The 17,326-nt window shown below is 39.5% G+C and overlaps 1 protein-coding gene across 1 annotated transcript; it reads left to right on the top strand.

Moving 5' to 3' along the window:
- Nucleotides 1–734: 734 nt before the first annotated feature.
- On the top strand, nucleotides 735–15,478 carry si:dkey-9i23.8 (beta-3 adrenergic receptor). Its single transcript, XM_060925004.1, has 7 exons — nucleotides 735–762; nucleotides 967–1,106; nucleotides 11,275–11,464; nucleotides 12,255–12,393; nucleotides 12,487–12,651; nucleotides 13,731–13,809; nucleotides 15,266–15,478. Exons 1-7 carry the CDS (start codon nucleotides 735–737, stop codon nucleotides 15,476–15,478), a joined length of 954 nt encoding a protein of 317 aa, XP_060780987.1.
- Nucleotides 15,479–17,326: the final 1,848 nt, after the last annotated feature.

The raw sequence follows: 17,326 nt of genomic DNA, 5'->3' as shown, positions 1-17,326 counted from the left end.
TAAAGAAAAGCTGTAGACCAAAAATGGCTTAAAAAATAATGAAATTAAACGTTTCAACATTAAAAAAATATGAAACAGTAATCAGTAAGCCATAATAAATTAAACAAATGAGACGACCCTTTGCTTAAAATATATTAAGTCTGAGGTACAGTGAGTGCAGTTTTATAAGGAAATGAGCTGTAGGTTTTACTGAGCATCTTACAGAACCAGCCACAGTTCTTCTGGACACTTTGACTGTTACACTCGCTTCTTCATTTTGCACCAAAACCCAGCAGCATTCATTAAGTTTTCTTTTTTAATTTGAAAAAGTGCTCTCTTATGTAATATGCTGCTCAGATACAAACATTTTTTTTCTGTAATGTTTAATTTTGTGCTGGAAAACGAACATTTGGACTCTAAAATGTTTTTGTACCGATTTGATAATGTGGAAGTCATAAAATAGAAATCTATAACAAAGTTTGTATGAAAAAAAAATAGGGTGCCTAAGACTTTTGCACAGGACTGTAAATAACATTGAATGAATAACCCAAATGCCCCCAAATCCAACTTTCAGGATTTCTTTAACTGTAGCCTCTACTCACAGAATAATAATTATATTATTATACAAATAGAGCAGCAGACTGCTTAAATTTCTAGCACATCCAAATATAAAACTCTGTCTGTCTTCTATCTTTACCAGCTTAGAAAGTTATATCTTTTTTTTTTTTACATTTTCAGATCTGTTTAAACTCCAGATGGCAAAAAGTGATATAATCAAATCAGGTATGTAGCCTGATTGGAGGACTTTCTTTGAGCTGCCCTTAAACCTTTCTGTTGAATTTTTTTTATATTTTTTTGGATTGTTGTGCCATCTTCATGTCTTTGTCACTATAGTATAAACCATCGCCTAAATAATTAAATAACAAAAGAAACTAAGAAATAAAAGCAACACAACAATTTAATGCCAATTTTTGTTCTCTGTTCTAGTGAATATTACAACTAACAGAACAGAATTTGTGGAGGAGCCATGGTCCAGGGTGGAGAAATCTGTGATCGTGGTCATTCTGAGCATTGAGATGGTGCTGGGAATTCTTGGAAATGGTCTGGCCCTGATTGTTAAAATGGTGGTGAGAAAAATGATGAATTTATGAGAGAAATGCTTCTTGCTTTAAGAGTGATTTGGGAGTCATCATGGACAATTCTCATTATTATGTATTACAGTCCAATCTTTGCACACTGTGTATTGGAGAGCAGGGAGACTTGGGATAGTTTGTATTTGCGTAAATTAATTTCTACCAATCAGGTTTTAGATTGCATCAGAAGTTAGATGTTGCCCCTTAGAGTAACCTACTTCCGCTGGATCCACAAAGCTGGACACTGCAGTAAGGTTTGTGCAGTTCAATATCAACAAAAACTTGTATTTTCTACTTCCGTCCACCTCCATTCTATGGTGTAATGTACACTGGTGAATTTTGTATTTGTTAGGAATTAAAGTATGTAGCCTCGAGTTACCATATGCATTTTTGATTTATTTAAATAGAAAAACAATTTAAGAATCTTTTTTTTCAAAATGGCCAGATGGGGAGAGTTGGGACACTTCATGTTACAGGTTTTTTTCTTGTGGTTTACAAATATAAAATTGTTTAAAAATTTTAGTTACAAATGTGGTCATGTCCTTGCATGAGGATTAAACTTGTTTCATTCCTTCTTGAGAATGGAACTCCTTTGTCTTTTGGTTTTGGCTAAACTGACATTTTTCTATCGCTGTACCAGCATTGTGTGTTCATACAGTTCATATGTTACCGAAAATAAATAAAAATTAAACATGTAGGCCTAGGTATGTTATTTTTGTCCCATGTCTCCCCTCAGTGTCCCATGTCTCCACACAAAAAGTGAAGCCCGAAGGCCAGAATATGTGACAAGCTGAGAAACTAATGCTGTGGCAAGAGGGTATAGTAAATAGAGGATATTACATGATGACGCAAAGATATTAAGTTTATCTTCGAGTGGTGAATGGATAGATCACGAGTGAATGAAGTGAACAAGCATAAACTTCACATCTTCAAGCTAATGTGTGATTTTCTTTTTATGATATAGACACATTTAGAAACAAAAAGTACCCAATTTATCAAAACACTTCATTGATTTCATCAAGAGTGACATATAGAGATTTATGTAATGGCTTTCCCATACGGAAATGTAATATATGACATATATGGCGCTATATCAAGAATGATATCATACAGTATAGGGTGATAGAGTGCCTTGCAAAAGTATTCATCTCCCTTGGTGTTTTGTTGCATTACAAGCTGGAATTTAAATGGATTTTTTGGAGAGTGAGCACCATTTGATTTACACAACATGCCTACCACTTTAAAGGTGAAAATTGTTGTTTTATTGTGGCATAAACAATAATTAAGATGAAAAAACAGAAATCTGGAGTGCATAAGTATTCACCCCCTTTCGTATGAAACCCCTAAATAAGAGCTGGTCCAACCAATTCACTTCATAAGTCACATAATTAGTTGATTAAGATCCACCTGTGTGCAATCGAAGTGTCACATGATGTCTGTATAAATCAACCTGTTCTGGAAGGACCCTGACTCTGCTACACTACTAAACAAGCAGCATGAAAACCAAGGAGCACTCCAAAAGGTCAGAGACAAAGTTGTAGAGAAGTATAGATCAGGATTGGGTCATAAAAATATCCTAAACTTTGAATATCCCAGGGAGCACCATTAAATCCATTATAGCAAAATGGAAAGAATATGGCACCACTACAAACCTGACAAGAGAAGGCTGCCCACCAAAACTCACAGACCAGGCAAGGAGGGCATTAATCAGAGATGCAACAAAGACACCAATGGCTGAGGGAGCTGCAAAGATCCACAGCGGAGATGGGAGTATCTGTCCATAGGACCACTTTAAGCCATACACTCCACAGAGTGGGGCTAGAAGAGTGGCCAGAAAAAAGTAATTGCTTAAAAAGTCACATTTTGAGTTTGCCCAACAGCATGTGACACAGGGGCGTAGATAGGATTTTTGAACTGGGGGGGACTGAGCTGTCAGCAAATGATTCCATTTTGTATATATATATATATATATATATATATATATATATATATATATATATATATATATAGTGTGTGTGTGTATATATATATATATATATATACACACTACCGTTCAAAAGTTTGGGGTCACTTTGAAATGTCCTTATTTTTGAAAGAAAAGCACTGTTCTTTTCAATGAAGATCACTTTAAACTAATCAGAAATACACTCTATACATTGCTAATGTGGTAAATGACTATTCTAGCTGCAAATGTCTGGTTTTTGGTGCAATATCTCCATAGGTGTATAGAGGCCCATTTCCAGCAACTATCACTCCAGTGTTCTAATGGTACAATGTGTTTGCTCATTGCCTCAGAAGGCTAATGGATGATTAGAAAACCCTTGTACAATCATGTTAGCACAGCTGAAAACAGTTTAGCTCTTTAGAGAAGCTATAAAACTGACCTTCCTTTGAGCAGATTGAGTTTCTGGAGCATCACATTTGTGGGGTCGATTAAATGCTCAAAATGGCCAGAAAAATGTCTTGACTATATTTTCTATTCATTTTACAACTTATGGTGGTAAATAAAAGTGTGACTTTTCATGGAAAACACACAATTGTCTGGGTGACCCCAAACTTTTGAACGGTAGTGTGTATACATGTTATTTCACCTCCCTCACTGCCATCACCAGGAACTACCTGCAGGCCAGGACAATGATAACATTTTAACATAGCCTATGGAAATCCAAAGTTTACACATTATCATCACGCACAGAAATTGCAAAACTGCAAAACTAGTTTTAAAACCGCTAAGTTCCAACTGTTCAACATAGCGAGAGGCTGGGCTACGTGTGTGTGTGTAAAGTGTAAACCAGTGCATCCTGACTTTCTAACTATGCCTGTGTGTTGCGTGAGCGGCAGTCAGTCAACAAATCTTCACAAAGTTTCCTTATGAAACAATATGCTCGCTGAAATTATGGCAGGGAACGCCAGATTGAGCACTGTATCTACAGGCTACCACCAAAAGAAGGAGGCTACCAGAAAGGCATCTCTACTCCGTACGATTTTACTTTCACTACGACATTACTTTGAACAGACTATCAAAAAATTGCAAGGTGATATGATAAAGTAAGGCACAGTTTACTTACAGTCGTTTGTTTTTTTTTGAAAAAACGATGCAATCGTTTTCTGCCTTTTGGCACCCTTCATCATGCCGTGTTGGGGTCCTGAACTAGGAGCTGTCCCCGATATGCCTGTCAAACTTGTTGTGGATAACCATAGCAACCAAGCTCGAGCTCGCAACCTGTGCAGTCTGCGCAGTTGCAACTATGTATGTACTGCTGTGCACCTCAATAAACCGAATGGTAATTAGTCTTTTGATTTTTCCATGAGGTTTGCCTTATGCAAAGAAAGACAGCATAGACGTTTTTTCCTCCCTATAAGTGGGGGGGACTGAACGAGGTGAATTTAAATCTGGGTGGGACGAATCCCCCCCGTCCCCCCCTCTATCTGCGCCCGTGATGTGGCAGACTCCCCAAACACATAGAAGAAGATTCTCTGGTCAAATGAGACAAAAATGGAACTTTTTAGCCATCATGGGAAATGCTATGTGTAGCACAAACCCAACACCCTGAGAACACCATCCCTACAACGAAGCATGGTGGTGGCAGCATCATGCTGTGGGGATGTTTTTCATCTGCAGGGACAGGAAAGCTGGTCAGGACTGAAGGAAAGATGGATGGCACTAAAAACAGGGCAATTCTGGAGGAAAACCTGTTTGAGTCAGCCAGAGGTTTGAGACTGGGACGAAGGTTCACGTTCCAGCAGGACAATGACCCTAAACATACTGCTAAAGCTACACTGGAGTGGTTTAAAGGGAAACATTTAAATGTTTTGGAATGGCCTAATCAAAGCACAGACCTCAATCCAATTGAGAATCTGTGGCATAACTTGAAGATTGATGTACACCAACGCAACCCATCTAACTTGAAGGAGTTGGGGCAGTTTTGTCTTGAGGGTATAGTAAATAGAGGATATTACATGATGACGCAAAGATATTAAGTTTATCTTTGAGTGGTGAATGGATATATCATGAGTGAGTGAAGACAACAAGTGATATACTTTTCAACACGAGAAGATAAACTTCATATCTTCAAGCCAGGGCAGCACGGTGGTGTAGTGGTTAGCGTTGTCGCCTCACAGCAAGAAGGTCTGGGTTCGTGGCCGGCGAGGGCCTTTCTGTGCGGAGTTTGCATGTTCTCCCCGTGTCCGCATGGGTTTCCTCCGGGTGCTCTGGTTTCCCCCACAGTCCAAAGACATGCAGTTTAGGTTAACTGGTGACTCTAAATTGACCGTAGGTGTGAGTGTGAATGGTTGTCTGTGTCTATGTGTCAGCCCTGTAATGACCTGGCGACTTGTCCAGGGTGTACCCCGCCTTTCGCCCGTAGTCAGCTGGGATAGGCTCCAGCTTGCCTGCGACCCTGTAGAACAGGATAAAGCGGCTAGAGATAATGAGATGAGATCTTCAAGCCAATGTGTGATTTTTCTTTTTTATTATATGGACACATTTACAAACAAAAAGTACCCAAATTTATCAAAACACTTCATCAATTTCCTCAAGAGTGACATACAATATAGAGATTTATGTCACGGTTTTCCCATATGGAAATGTAATATTTGACATATATGGCCCTATATCAAGAATGATATTGCCATATATGTTACCTATAGGGTGATACCTATAGGGTGATTTTGCCAGATTCACTGGCAAAAATCCCAATGGCTAGATGTGCTAAGCTAATAGAGACATACCCCAAGAGACTTGCAGCTGTAATTGTAGCAAAAGGCTCTATAAAATATTGACTTGGGGGGGGGGGGGTGAATACTTATGCACTCCAGATTTCTGTTTTTTCATCTTAATTATTGTTTGTGTCACAATAAAAAAAACAATGTGCACCTTTAAAGTGGTAGGCATGTTGTGTAAATCAAATGGTGCTAACCCCCCAAAAATCCATTTTAATTCCAGCTTGTAATGCAACAAAACAGCACAAACACCAAGGGGGATGAATACTTTTGCAAGGCACTGTATATTATTATCACATACATACATCCTCTAGATATATGAAGATATAAGTTTATAACATGTATGAAATACCCATAGTAAAATTTGTATATGTACATGTATTAAAAATATCTATCATCATCATTCGCCCATATCATCGTTCTGATGGTGGGCTGCAGTGTCCACGATTTGCTTCCAAGCTGTTCTATTTTTCATCGCTCTATATGCATCTGGCGCCAACAGCGCTGTCCACGTGATGATGTCATCCATTCATCTTCTTCTTGGTCTTCCTCTTTTTCTTTTTCCATTTAGGAGGCTGAATATAATGTCCTTCTCTAATGACTCCGACTATCTTGAGACATGACCGTAGTAACTTAGTTTCCTTCTTTTAACCATTTCCAGCAGTTGACGATCGACTTTAGCCTCTTGTAAAACATTTTCATTTGTTTTCTTCGCTGTCCATGGTATTCTCATCATTCTTCTCAGGCACCTCATTTTGAACACATCAATTCTCTTCTCTTCATTCTTCCTGGTTACCCAAGCTTCACAACCATATGTTGCCAACCGCCAGACAAGTGCCTTTACCAGTCTGTATTTTGTTGCTATGCTAATCCCTCTATTCTTCCATATAGTATTTACTGCTGCTCCAAGTCCCAAACGTGTCGTTACTTCTTTGTAACAGTCTCCATCTTCTTTAATTCTGAAGCCAAGGTATGTAAATTCAGACACCTGCTCCAATGTTGACCCCTCAGTTACCACATCAATATTTTTACCATTAAGTCTCATAAGCTTGGTTTTGCTGGTATTAATTTGTAAACCATACTCCTTTCCTGGGTTAATTAATCTGTCCAACAATTCTTGTAGTTCTTTTTCTGATGTTGCTATTAATATATCATCATCTGCGTATCTTAAGTTACATATTCGTCTTCCCCCTATTTGGAATCCACCTTCGAATCCATCTAACACATCCCTCATTACCATTTCTGCCACTATGTTGAACAGGTATGGCGAAAGCACACATCCTTGCCTCACTCCTTTAAGTATTCGAAACCATTTCGATACTGTCCCTGCGACTCGTACCCTTGCTCTCTGATTCTTGTATAAATTTGAAAGTAGTTGAACTAGTTGTGCTGAGTACCCCATATTTAGCATGGTAAACCAAAGTTTGTCATGATGTATAGAATCAAATGCTTTTTAAAACTCTACAAAGCACAAGTACAACGGTTGCTGGAACTCTCTTGCCTTATTCATAATGAGATTTAGATTTGTTATTTGGTCTCTCGTTCCTCTTCCTGGCCTAAAACCGGCTTGTTCCTGTGCGAGTTCTGTTTCTGTCTTTGCCTGGATGCGATCCAACACTATCTTCAATGTAATTTTACTGGCATGCAAAACTAAAGCTATTGTCCTATAGTTTGTGCATTCAGCAAGATCTCCTTTTTTTGGAATAGTCACGAATGTTGTTTCAGTCCATTCTTCTGGCCATTTACCTGTCTCCCATATTGATGTTATCAGTCTACCATATGCATCCTGTTAAGCACAGGTTCGCCTTCTTTTGAAATAAATCTGCTGGCACTTCGTCTGATCCTGGTGCCTTTCTACTAGTCAATCAAGATATAGCTCTAGCAACTTCACTTTTTAACGGTGGCGGTTCATGTTCCTCGGCTAGTATTGTTCAATTGATTTCTTTGTCTTTATAAAGGTCTTCACAGTATTCTTTCCATCTATTTGCAATATCTTCAGGATTTGTAAGAATCACGCCATCTTTGTTCCTTATCACATTGAGTCTTGGTGAAAATTTCTTTGTCAATCGCTTAAGACTTTGGAACATTTTCCTGGTATTACCACTTTTGCTTTCTTCCTCAAGTTCCTCGCACATTGGGTCAATATGATGTTCCACTGCTCTTCAGGATCCAAAGTGGTAGTGGGATCCCAAGCCCTTCTACCATTGTGGTTTAATTTCGAAGTTTTCCTTCTCCTAGACAGATTTGCCTGAAAAGGCTTTGCAGGCTCTGCCTAACCCAGTTTGGAATCAGTTTCCTTCTTCTAGGTACGTTTGGTTCACGGCACCTTATTCCGTGTTATCCGGTGTGACCCCCGCTAACGAGGGTTTTCCTCCATCCACCACCTGGAGGACGTGCCTCTACACCGCTGTACCTCAGCGCGAGGAAAAAATTTTACCATGGGCATAAAAAACTCAACAAGGAGCAACATGCACGATAAATCCTGAAAGAACAGAACAGATTAAGAGCAGAGAGAGCTGGAGCTTTGTTTCTGTTATCAGAGGAGTCCTGTGCAAAATATTGTTTATATATATATATATATATATATATATATATATATATATATATATATATATATATATAAAATCCACCTCTAGGTTTAAAAAAAAAACGCACTGCGTCACGACAGACCGGCTGCACTGATTCAGTTAAAGGTTGCCAGGTCTGTATATAACACTCATAACGTACACACTAAACAATAATTTAAAACTCAAACATAATCCTTTCTGTCATGACACAGCGTGTTTTTTTTTAAACCTAGAGGTGGATGATAACAAAAAAAAGATATAAATATTCTCAAACACAGTACTGTTCAAAAGTCTTGGCACCCTATTGTTTTCTTCATACATACTTTGTTAGATTTCTATTTTATGATTTCTACATTATCGAGTAATGAACCTACAGTCTGAGAGAGTTCTACACAAACACACTGAACTTTACAACAGCTGCGTGCATGTGAAACGGGAATAAATCAATTAAGGCAGGAAAAACTATTTTGGATAAAATTGTTATTGTCTGTTACAAGTAAAAAGTAACCAATAACCAAACTTAATAATAAACTTAATCAATAACCAAACTTCAGCTCAATGTGTGATCTTCATTTTATGTTGCAATTCACAACTATTCTATGGTTTTCCTAAAAAAAAAAAAAGAGAGTTCCCCCAGGGCAAGTGGGTTTAAAAGTTAACATCAAGTCCTGCATATGTGTGAGTTGATGACAGTTTTGTCAGCATTGTGGTCTGTGGTGGTGGAGGTGATATTTCAGCATGGGCATGCATGTCATTTCTATATCAGTCAGTGCGTTTACATGCACATAGAGAAAATCGAATTTCTGCCGTAGCTCGACTGAAATCGAAGTTCTAAATGCCATGGAAACACCTTAGCTTGGCTGAAATCGAACCGAACTGGATTTCTCGTAATCGAGCTACGTGACCTAGATTATGCGATTGTAGCCGAGCTACTTAGTGCATGTAAACTCTATCGAGCTACGTAGTCGAGCTACTTACTTCAGCACTGCCCCTTCCGGAAGTGACGAGTGACGAGACCACAAGCGGGAAACACAACAGCCTCAGTCGGCATGACAACAGTAGTAGTAGCGAGCAGGAGAAGAGGTCAGGAGGAACAAGGAGAACAAACGAACGAAGAAGAGGAAATGGCGAGCAGAACACGGAACTGATAACTTTGTTTATACTCTTGAATAGCTCTTCATGACAACAACCGGAAGTGTACCAACATGATGGGGCGTGTAGCACCACCTGTGGCTCAGGTGCACAATGTACCTCACACAATAGCTCGATTTCCTTGTGTGCATGTAGTATTGGATTTCTCTGGCACCCCTGCTGGGACCCTTAGCTCGATTACTGACAGTAGCTCGATTTGGATGTGCATGTACCGTAAACGCACTGAATGAAAATTTGAATGCCGTGATGAAATCCTGAGGCTCATTAACCCACGGCCATCACTTTACCTTTTCAGCATGACAAAACATGGCCCCATGTCTCAAGGATCTGTGCACAATGACTGGCATTTCAAAGGGTTTTGTTCTTCAATGGCATGCAAATTACGAAAGATGTCACACATTGATCATTTTTAGAGAGAGAGAGAGAGAGAGAGATGACATTCCATGGGCCACAATCAAGCTGAACAACTAAAAAAAAAAACGTTACTCTGCTACAAGCAAACTTTGATTACACCAGATACTAAAGTGAGAATTATCATTTTGCCATTTATTTATCATATTTATCTTATGTCTTCACCTCTGTGCAATAAGATTCTATCAGGTTTTTTCTGCAATCATTCAATTCACTTGTTCCTGTGCAATACTTTCGTATAGATATTTTGTATGTTGTGTATATCCCTGTGTCCGAAATCACTCACTCATTCACTACTCCCTACTCACTATCTAGGGAATTCTATATAGAGGACTATATAGTGAGCTCATTGGTAAAATGAAAAAACACCACCTGACACTACTCTGACACACCATTATTTACGTCCTTATTGTCACACAATTAAAATGTGCCAGATCAGTTGGCTGGTGGGTTTTCAAAATAATAATAAATCCATATTATACTGAGCATACTTCCCACATTAATAAATACAAAGTACTTTGTGTCTGTTGCACCTTTCAGTTCTTTAAAATCAAGGCTGAATACTTTCTTCTTTGCCGCTGCCTTTTATTAAATCAAATTTGAGGCTTTTGATTAATTTCTCACTTTGCACTGTAACTTTATTCTTGTATTTTATGTCTTATTCTATTTAAGCTTATTTTCTATTCTTTTACTATTTTTAATTGTACTTGAATGTCCGTTTATAATGTGTTTCTTCCTCTGTCCATTCACCCCAACACACTACAATATTATTACCATTTTCGTGTCACAACTTACAAATTTGTCTAGTGCCCGTCAAACTACTACTATACGCAATATAAAATACTTAACGCTCCTTATAAAACAGCTTTTACAGCTTTTCTTTCAGCGCAACTGCAATGCATGATGGTATATATTGCTTGGTTAGTAACCATCGGTTGTACACTACTTTTCATGGTGCATTGTGGAATACTAGGGGTCTACTATATAGGGTGTAATAATTCTCACTATACATTCAGACAGCACTACAAAATGGCAAACTCATTATATCGTCCACTATATAGTGAGTAGTGAGCGATTTCAGACACGGTATACTGTGCTCTGAATTTTTATTATTCAGTCTCTTACTTTGCCTTGGAGCTGCTTTAGCATGTGAATTTCAATAAAATTGATCAATAAAGTTAATATTATCTTAACTAATAAAATGAAAAAAAAAATTCATGCATAATTTTGGCAGCAATTTGTATGGCTCAACATCATCATAATAAAAATAACTCTTGAATATCTTGGTATTTTACTCCTGTGTCCTACAGTGTAGAGATCAATTTCAGTGTGTCTACTGGCTCCCATTCATCAGTCTCACACTCTCTGATTTGTGGTGTGCTATACTCATGATGACTGGTTCCTTACTGGCTGTCTTGACTGGAGGTCAGAGGTCACCGTGGTGTGAAGTGGTCAGCCTGTTCAAGGACACCTTCATCACATCGTCCATCGGAAGCATAGGTAAGAATTAAAACCCTTAAAATGACTTCAACAGGCCCTTATAGGCACAATGTAAATTTCACATTCCCTCACCCCAACCCCAGCAGCCATCAAGTGAACCACATGACATCTCATCTCATTATCCCTAGCCGCTTTATCCTTCTACCGGGTCGCAGGCAAGCTGGAGCCTATCCCAGCTGACTACGGGCAAAAGGTGGGGTACACCCTGGACAAGTCGCCAGGTCATCACAGGGCTGACACATAGACACAGACAACCATTCACACTCACGGTCAATTTAGAGTCACCAGTTAACCTAACCTGCATGTCTTTGGACTGTGGGGGAAACCAGAGCACCCGGAGGAAACCCATGCGGACACGGGGAGAACATGCAAATTCCACACAGAAAGGCCCTCGCCGCCCACGGGGCTCGAACCCGGACCTTCTTGCTGTGAGGCGACAGTGCTAACCACTACACCACCGTGCCGCCCCGCATGACATTACAAAATAAAAGGTCTGTTTCTTGCTGTCATTAAAATGAATTAGAAATGGCTTTACATAATGACAGGGTGGCATGGTGGTGTAGTGGTTAGCACTGTCACCTCACAAAATAAATACAAAATTGGTATTGTAGGCAAATCTCCATGATATAAAATACTTTGAAACATGATGTTACAGGAAAATAATCAACTTCTGGGTTGTAACAGTAACTTTGCTTTTTGCTGAGCTGCTTCACACCAATCATGATTAAATTCCTATTTTTTTTAATTAGTTGATTCATACTTTGTTTCTTCTGTCTGTGTTGTACGGCAGCACTCCTCTGTGTCCAGCGGTATATGGGCCTGGCCTCCACTAGAAGATGCTTGTCTGTGATCCTAATCATAGCATGTTTGGCTTCTTGGTTGTTTGGGGCCGTGTTTGGGATGGTGCCAGTGATCTATGATTGGGTGAGGTGAGATGATTGTTGAAAATATTCAGCACAGCTCAGAAAAGGAACCATTTCTCCACATTTTGTTTAAGTTGTTGCTGAACCTCTGGATGTTAGGTTTGACTCTGCAGAGATGCTGTGTTCTGTGTTCTGGGAGAGCAGTTACTCCGACATGCTGGTCTACGTACTCTGTGTTTTCAGCATCACAATATTCTTACCTTTGCTGCTCATTATCACCTTCTCTTTACTGACATGGGCTGGCTATGGGAAGAACTGTGCCAGGTGAGATATGAATGAATGAATGAATGAATGAAGACACAATAATTATGCTAGTTATACACTCACTGGCCACTTTAATAGGAACTTGTTCTTGATTCGAAGATTCCTGTTCTTGGCTGGCAGGAGTGGAACCCAATGTGGTCTTCTGGTTGTAAAGAAGTTGCTGTGAGTTATTATATCCTTCCTGGCAGCTCGAAACAATCTGGCCATTTTCCTCTGACCTTTCTTATCAGTAAGGCATTTCCACCCACGGAACTGTCGCTCACTCAATGTTTTTTGTTTTTCACACCAGTCTACGCAAACTCTAGAGACTGTTGTGTGTGAAAACCCCAGGAGATCAGCAATTTCTGAAATACTCAAACCAGTCCATCTGGTACCAACACCCAGGCCACGGTGAAAGTCACAGAGATCACAATTTTTCCCATTCTGATGTTTGAAGTGAACATTAACTGAAGCTCTTGATTTATATCTGCATGATTTTATGCATTGTGCTGCTGTCAAGGGATTGGCTGATTAGATAACTGCATCAAACAGCAGGTGGATGGGTGTACCTAATAAAGTGACCAGTGAGTGTATTTTACTTACTTTACTTTTACTGTGATTTGGGAATACTTTTAGTTATGATTAATGTAGTCTCTATCAAGAAGATGTACTGACACTAATCACACACCAGTAAAACAATATATTGCAATATTTAGCACACAATATTATCACCACTCATGATTTTGTGTTTAAAAAAATCTAAATGTAAACAACTGCATCATGGTAAACATGATGATCATCTTTCAAAGATGAAAAAAAGACCTCAATATGAGATTTCATTTGGTTTGGCATCCGTATTAGATTAATTGCTATTAAAATGTTTTAAGGATTATTTGGAATGGTTGTAGAACTAAGCACCACCAACAATGTGAAAAAAAACACATAATGGTATGAAGAAGTGAAGCTGGGGCTGATTTCTTTCTGACCCAGACTGTAGATTGATGCAGTCTATCAGCAGGTCATGTGAGATGATTACAGAGTTTTCCTTTTTGAGAGTGAAAACAGGTTTCTGAAACTCTCCTTTCTCCATTCTGTACTAGGCAGACAGATTTGTCATCCGTCACGCCGCTGTTGGTGGGAACATATCTGCTCTGCTATACACCTTTCACTGTGTCAGAGGTGAGCAGGCCTTCATATTAACTGGCAAAGGATTGGTCTCAACACTTTCAGAAAATAAAGTACCTTATTGTACCTTTAGAGGTACAGCAGCTTGTCACTGGGGTAGTACCCTCTAAGGTACTTATTTTTATCCTTTATATACTGCTTGGGAACATATATGTACCTTTCTGGCCCTAAAAAGGTCCACAGTTACCTTGAGGTCCAATAATGAGCCCTAGGGGGTACATTGAAGAAGAAACCTTTGTTTGTCACTTCAGCCCAAGGCCGCCCCACGTTAACCTAACTGCATGTCTTTGGACTGTGGAGGAAACCGGAGCAAACCCACGTAGACACGAGGCGAACATGCAAACTCTACACAGAAAGGCCCCCACTGGCCGCTGGATTCAAACCCAGAACCTTCTTGCCGTGAGGCGACAGTGCTAACCACTACACCACTGTGCTGCCACGATTGTACCTTGGGGGACAGAAATGGGCTCCTACTGTACCCCTATTTCTAACAGTGAATAGTTGAATTTATGCACACTGTAGATGGTTAAATATACAGTCTGTTAAAAAAAAAAACCTGTTCCTCAACAGTTCTTTGGGTGAAAAACAGTTTTAGTTTTGCAAAGGGGTTTTACTTGTAACCTTTTCTGAAAGAGAAACCATTTGTTGTCAAATTCTACATAGAACTATTATGAGTTCCTCAGAGGGACAAACTCAAGGACCATTTAGAGTCCTTGAACCTTCTTTCTTTATATCTCATCTCATCTCATTATCTCTAGCCGCTTTATCCTTCTACAGGGTCACAGGCAAGCTGGAGCCTATCCCAGCTGACTCCGGGCGAAAGGCGGGGTACACCCTGGACAAGTCGCCAGGTCATCACAGGGCTGACACATAGACACAGACAACCATTCACACTCACATTCACACCTACGGTCAACTTAGAGTCACCAGTTAACCTAACCTGCATGTCTTTGGACTGTGGGGGAAACCGGAGCACCCGGAGGAAACCCATGCGGACACGGGGAGAACATGCAAACTCCACACAGAAAGGCCCTCGCCGGCCCCGGGGCTCGAACCCAGGACCTTCTTGCTGTGAGGCGACAGCGCTAACCACTACGCCACCGTGCCGCCCCTCTTTCTTTATATGCTGACATAAAAATTTTTTTTGGAGTTTGACACTGTAGAATGATTGAGCATTTATTTGTAGCTATATTTTATTAATTCTGAAGACACCTTACTATATTATAATCCCTCGGAGATTAATTTTATGTCAGACTTTCCATTCAAGTTTATCTAAAGTCAGCAACAGCCACCTGACCTTGCATAACTGTAAAAGATATGCCTTCTACTGGAATCCAGAAATCATAACCGCAGAAGTTGACTGGCTGCAACAAACAGTATACTTAAAACTATTATTTATTAGTGATCTAACACATCCTAAATTTTGTCCTGTCTCATAAACATATTTTAGCTGATTCGTCTTGGGAGACTGGATCTGTCACCATCTCCCAAGTGGCTGAGAACACTTTCAACAGTAATGGCATATCTGGACTGTGGTTTGAACCCCATCATTTACTGCACTAACCAAGACTTTCGAGAGGCAGTACTTGCACTTCTATGGACCAGCAGACAGTCAAGCATCCCTGAACCTGTGCTGACCAGCATGACAAAAATAGACACATAATATTGATATGAAAAGAGATGATTGTCAAAAAATTGTGTTGCTGATAAGTCAGTTACAGTGGTGCTTGAAAGTTTGTGAATCCTTTAGAATTTTCTATATTTCTGCAGAAATATGACCTAAAACATCATCAGATTTTCACACAAGTCCTAAAAGTAGATAAAAAGAGAACCCAGTTAAACAAATGAGACAAAAATATTATACTTGGTCATTTATTTATTGAGGAAAATGAGCCAATATTACATATCTGTGAGTGGCAAAAGTATGTGAACCTTTGCTTTCAGTATCTGGTGTGACCCCCTTGCGCAGCAATAACTGCAACTAAACGTTTCCGGTAACTATTGATCAGTCCTGCACACTGGCTTGGAGGAATTTTAGCCCATTCCTCCGTACAGAACAGCTTCAACTCTGGGATGTTGGTGGGTTTCCTCACATGAACTGCTCGCTTCAGGTCCTTCCACAACATTTCGATTAGATTAAGGTCAGGACTTTGACTTGGCCATTCCAAAACATTAACTTTATTCTTCTTTAACCATTCTTTGGTAGAACGACTTGCGTGCTGAGGGTCGTTGTCTTGCTGCATGACCCACCTTCTCTTGAGATTCAGTTCATGGACAGATGTCTTGATATTTTCCTTTAGAATTCGCTGGTATAATTCAGAATTCGTTGTTCCATCAATGATGGCAAGCCGTCCTGGCCCAGATGCAGCAAAAACAGGCTCAAACCATGATACTACCACCACCATGTGTCACAGATGGGATAAGGTTCTTATACTGGAATGCAGTGTTTTCCTTTCTCTAAACATAACGCTTCTCATTTAAACCAAAAAGTTCCATTTTGGTCTCATCCGTCCACAAAACATTTTTCCAATAGCCTTCTGGCTTGTCCACATGATCTTATAGCAAACTACAGACGAGCAGCAATGTGCTTTTTGGAGAGCAGTGGCTTTCCCCTTGCAACCCTGCCATGCACACAATTGTTGTTCAGTGTTCTCCTGATGGTGGACTCATGAACATTAACATTAGCCAATGTGAGAGAGACCTTCAGTTGCTTAGAAGTTACCCTGGGGTCCTTTGTGACCTTGCCAACTATTACACGCCTTGCTCTTGGAGTGATCTTTGTTAGTCGACCACTCCTGGGGAGGGTAACAATGGTCTTGAATTTCCTCCATTTGTACACAATCTGTCTGACTGTGGAGTCCAAACTCTTTAGAGATGGTTTTGTAACCTCTTCCAGCCTGATGAGCATCAACAACGGTTTCTGAGGACCTCAGAAAAAGCTCTGTTTGTGTCATGATACATTTCCACAAACGTGTTGTGAAGATCAGACTTTGATAGATCCCTGTTCTTTAAATAAAACAGGGTGCCCACTCACACCCAATTGTCATCCCATTGATTGAAAACACCTGACTCTAATTTCACCTTCAAATTAACTGCTAATCCTAGAGGTTCACATACTTTTGCCACTCACAGATATGTAATATTGGATCATTTTCCTCAATAAATAAACGACCAAGTATAATATTTTGTCTCATTTGTTTAACTGGGTTCTCTTTATCTACTTTTAGGATTTGTGTGAAAATCTGATGATGTTTCAGATCATATTTATGCAGAAATATAGAAAATTCTAAAGGGTTCACAAACTGTCAAGTACCACTGTATGGTCTAAGGTTACATCATATTTAATTAGCACTTGAAAATGATTCAAAACAGAATATTGGTATGAAATATAAATATTAATGATTTAATTCCCTTTTTTGAAGTTACACATCAGATGAATAGGTTCCTGTACATATTTTAATTTGGCTTGTCTAATTACAACTGCAGGACAGGACTTTGATACAGTGATTAA

This window comes from Neoarius graeffei, chromosome 7 (assembly GCF_027579695.1).
Source record: "Neoarius graeffei isolate fNeoGra1 chromosome 7, fNeoGra1.pri, whole genome shotgun sequence".
In the NCBI taxonomy this organism is placed as follows: Eukaryota; Metazoa; Chordata; class Actinopteri; order Siluriformes; family Ariidae; genus Neoarius; species Neoarius graeffei.
The sequence above is the reverse complement of the archived record's forward strand: the minus strand, read 5'-3'. Positions and strand labels throughout refer to the sequence as shown.

Coding starts and splice junctions, on each gene's coding strand:
- si:dkey-9i23.8 (XM_060925004.1), top strand. CDS start 735: ATGGCAAAAAGTGATATAATCAAATCAG. Junction 11,465..12,254: donor ATCGTCCATCGGAAGCATAG/GTAAGAATTAAA, acceptor GTTGTACGGCAG/CACTCCTCTGTGTCCAGCGG. Junction 12,394..12,486: donor GTGATCTATGATTGGGTGAG/GTGAGATGATTG, acceptor TCTGGATGTTAG/GTTTGACTCTGCAGAGATGC.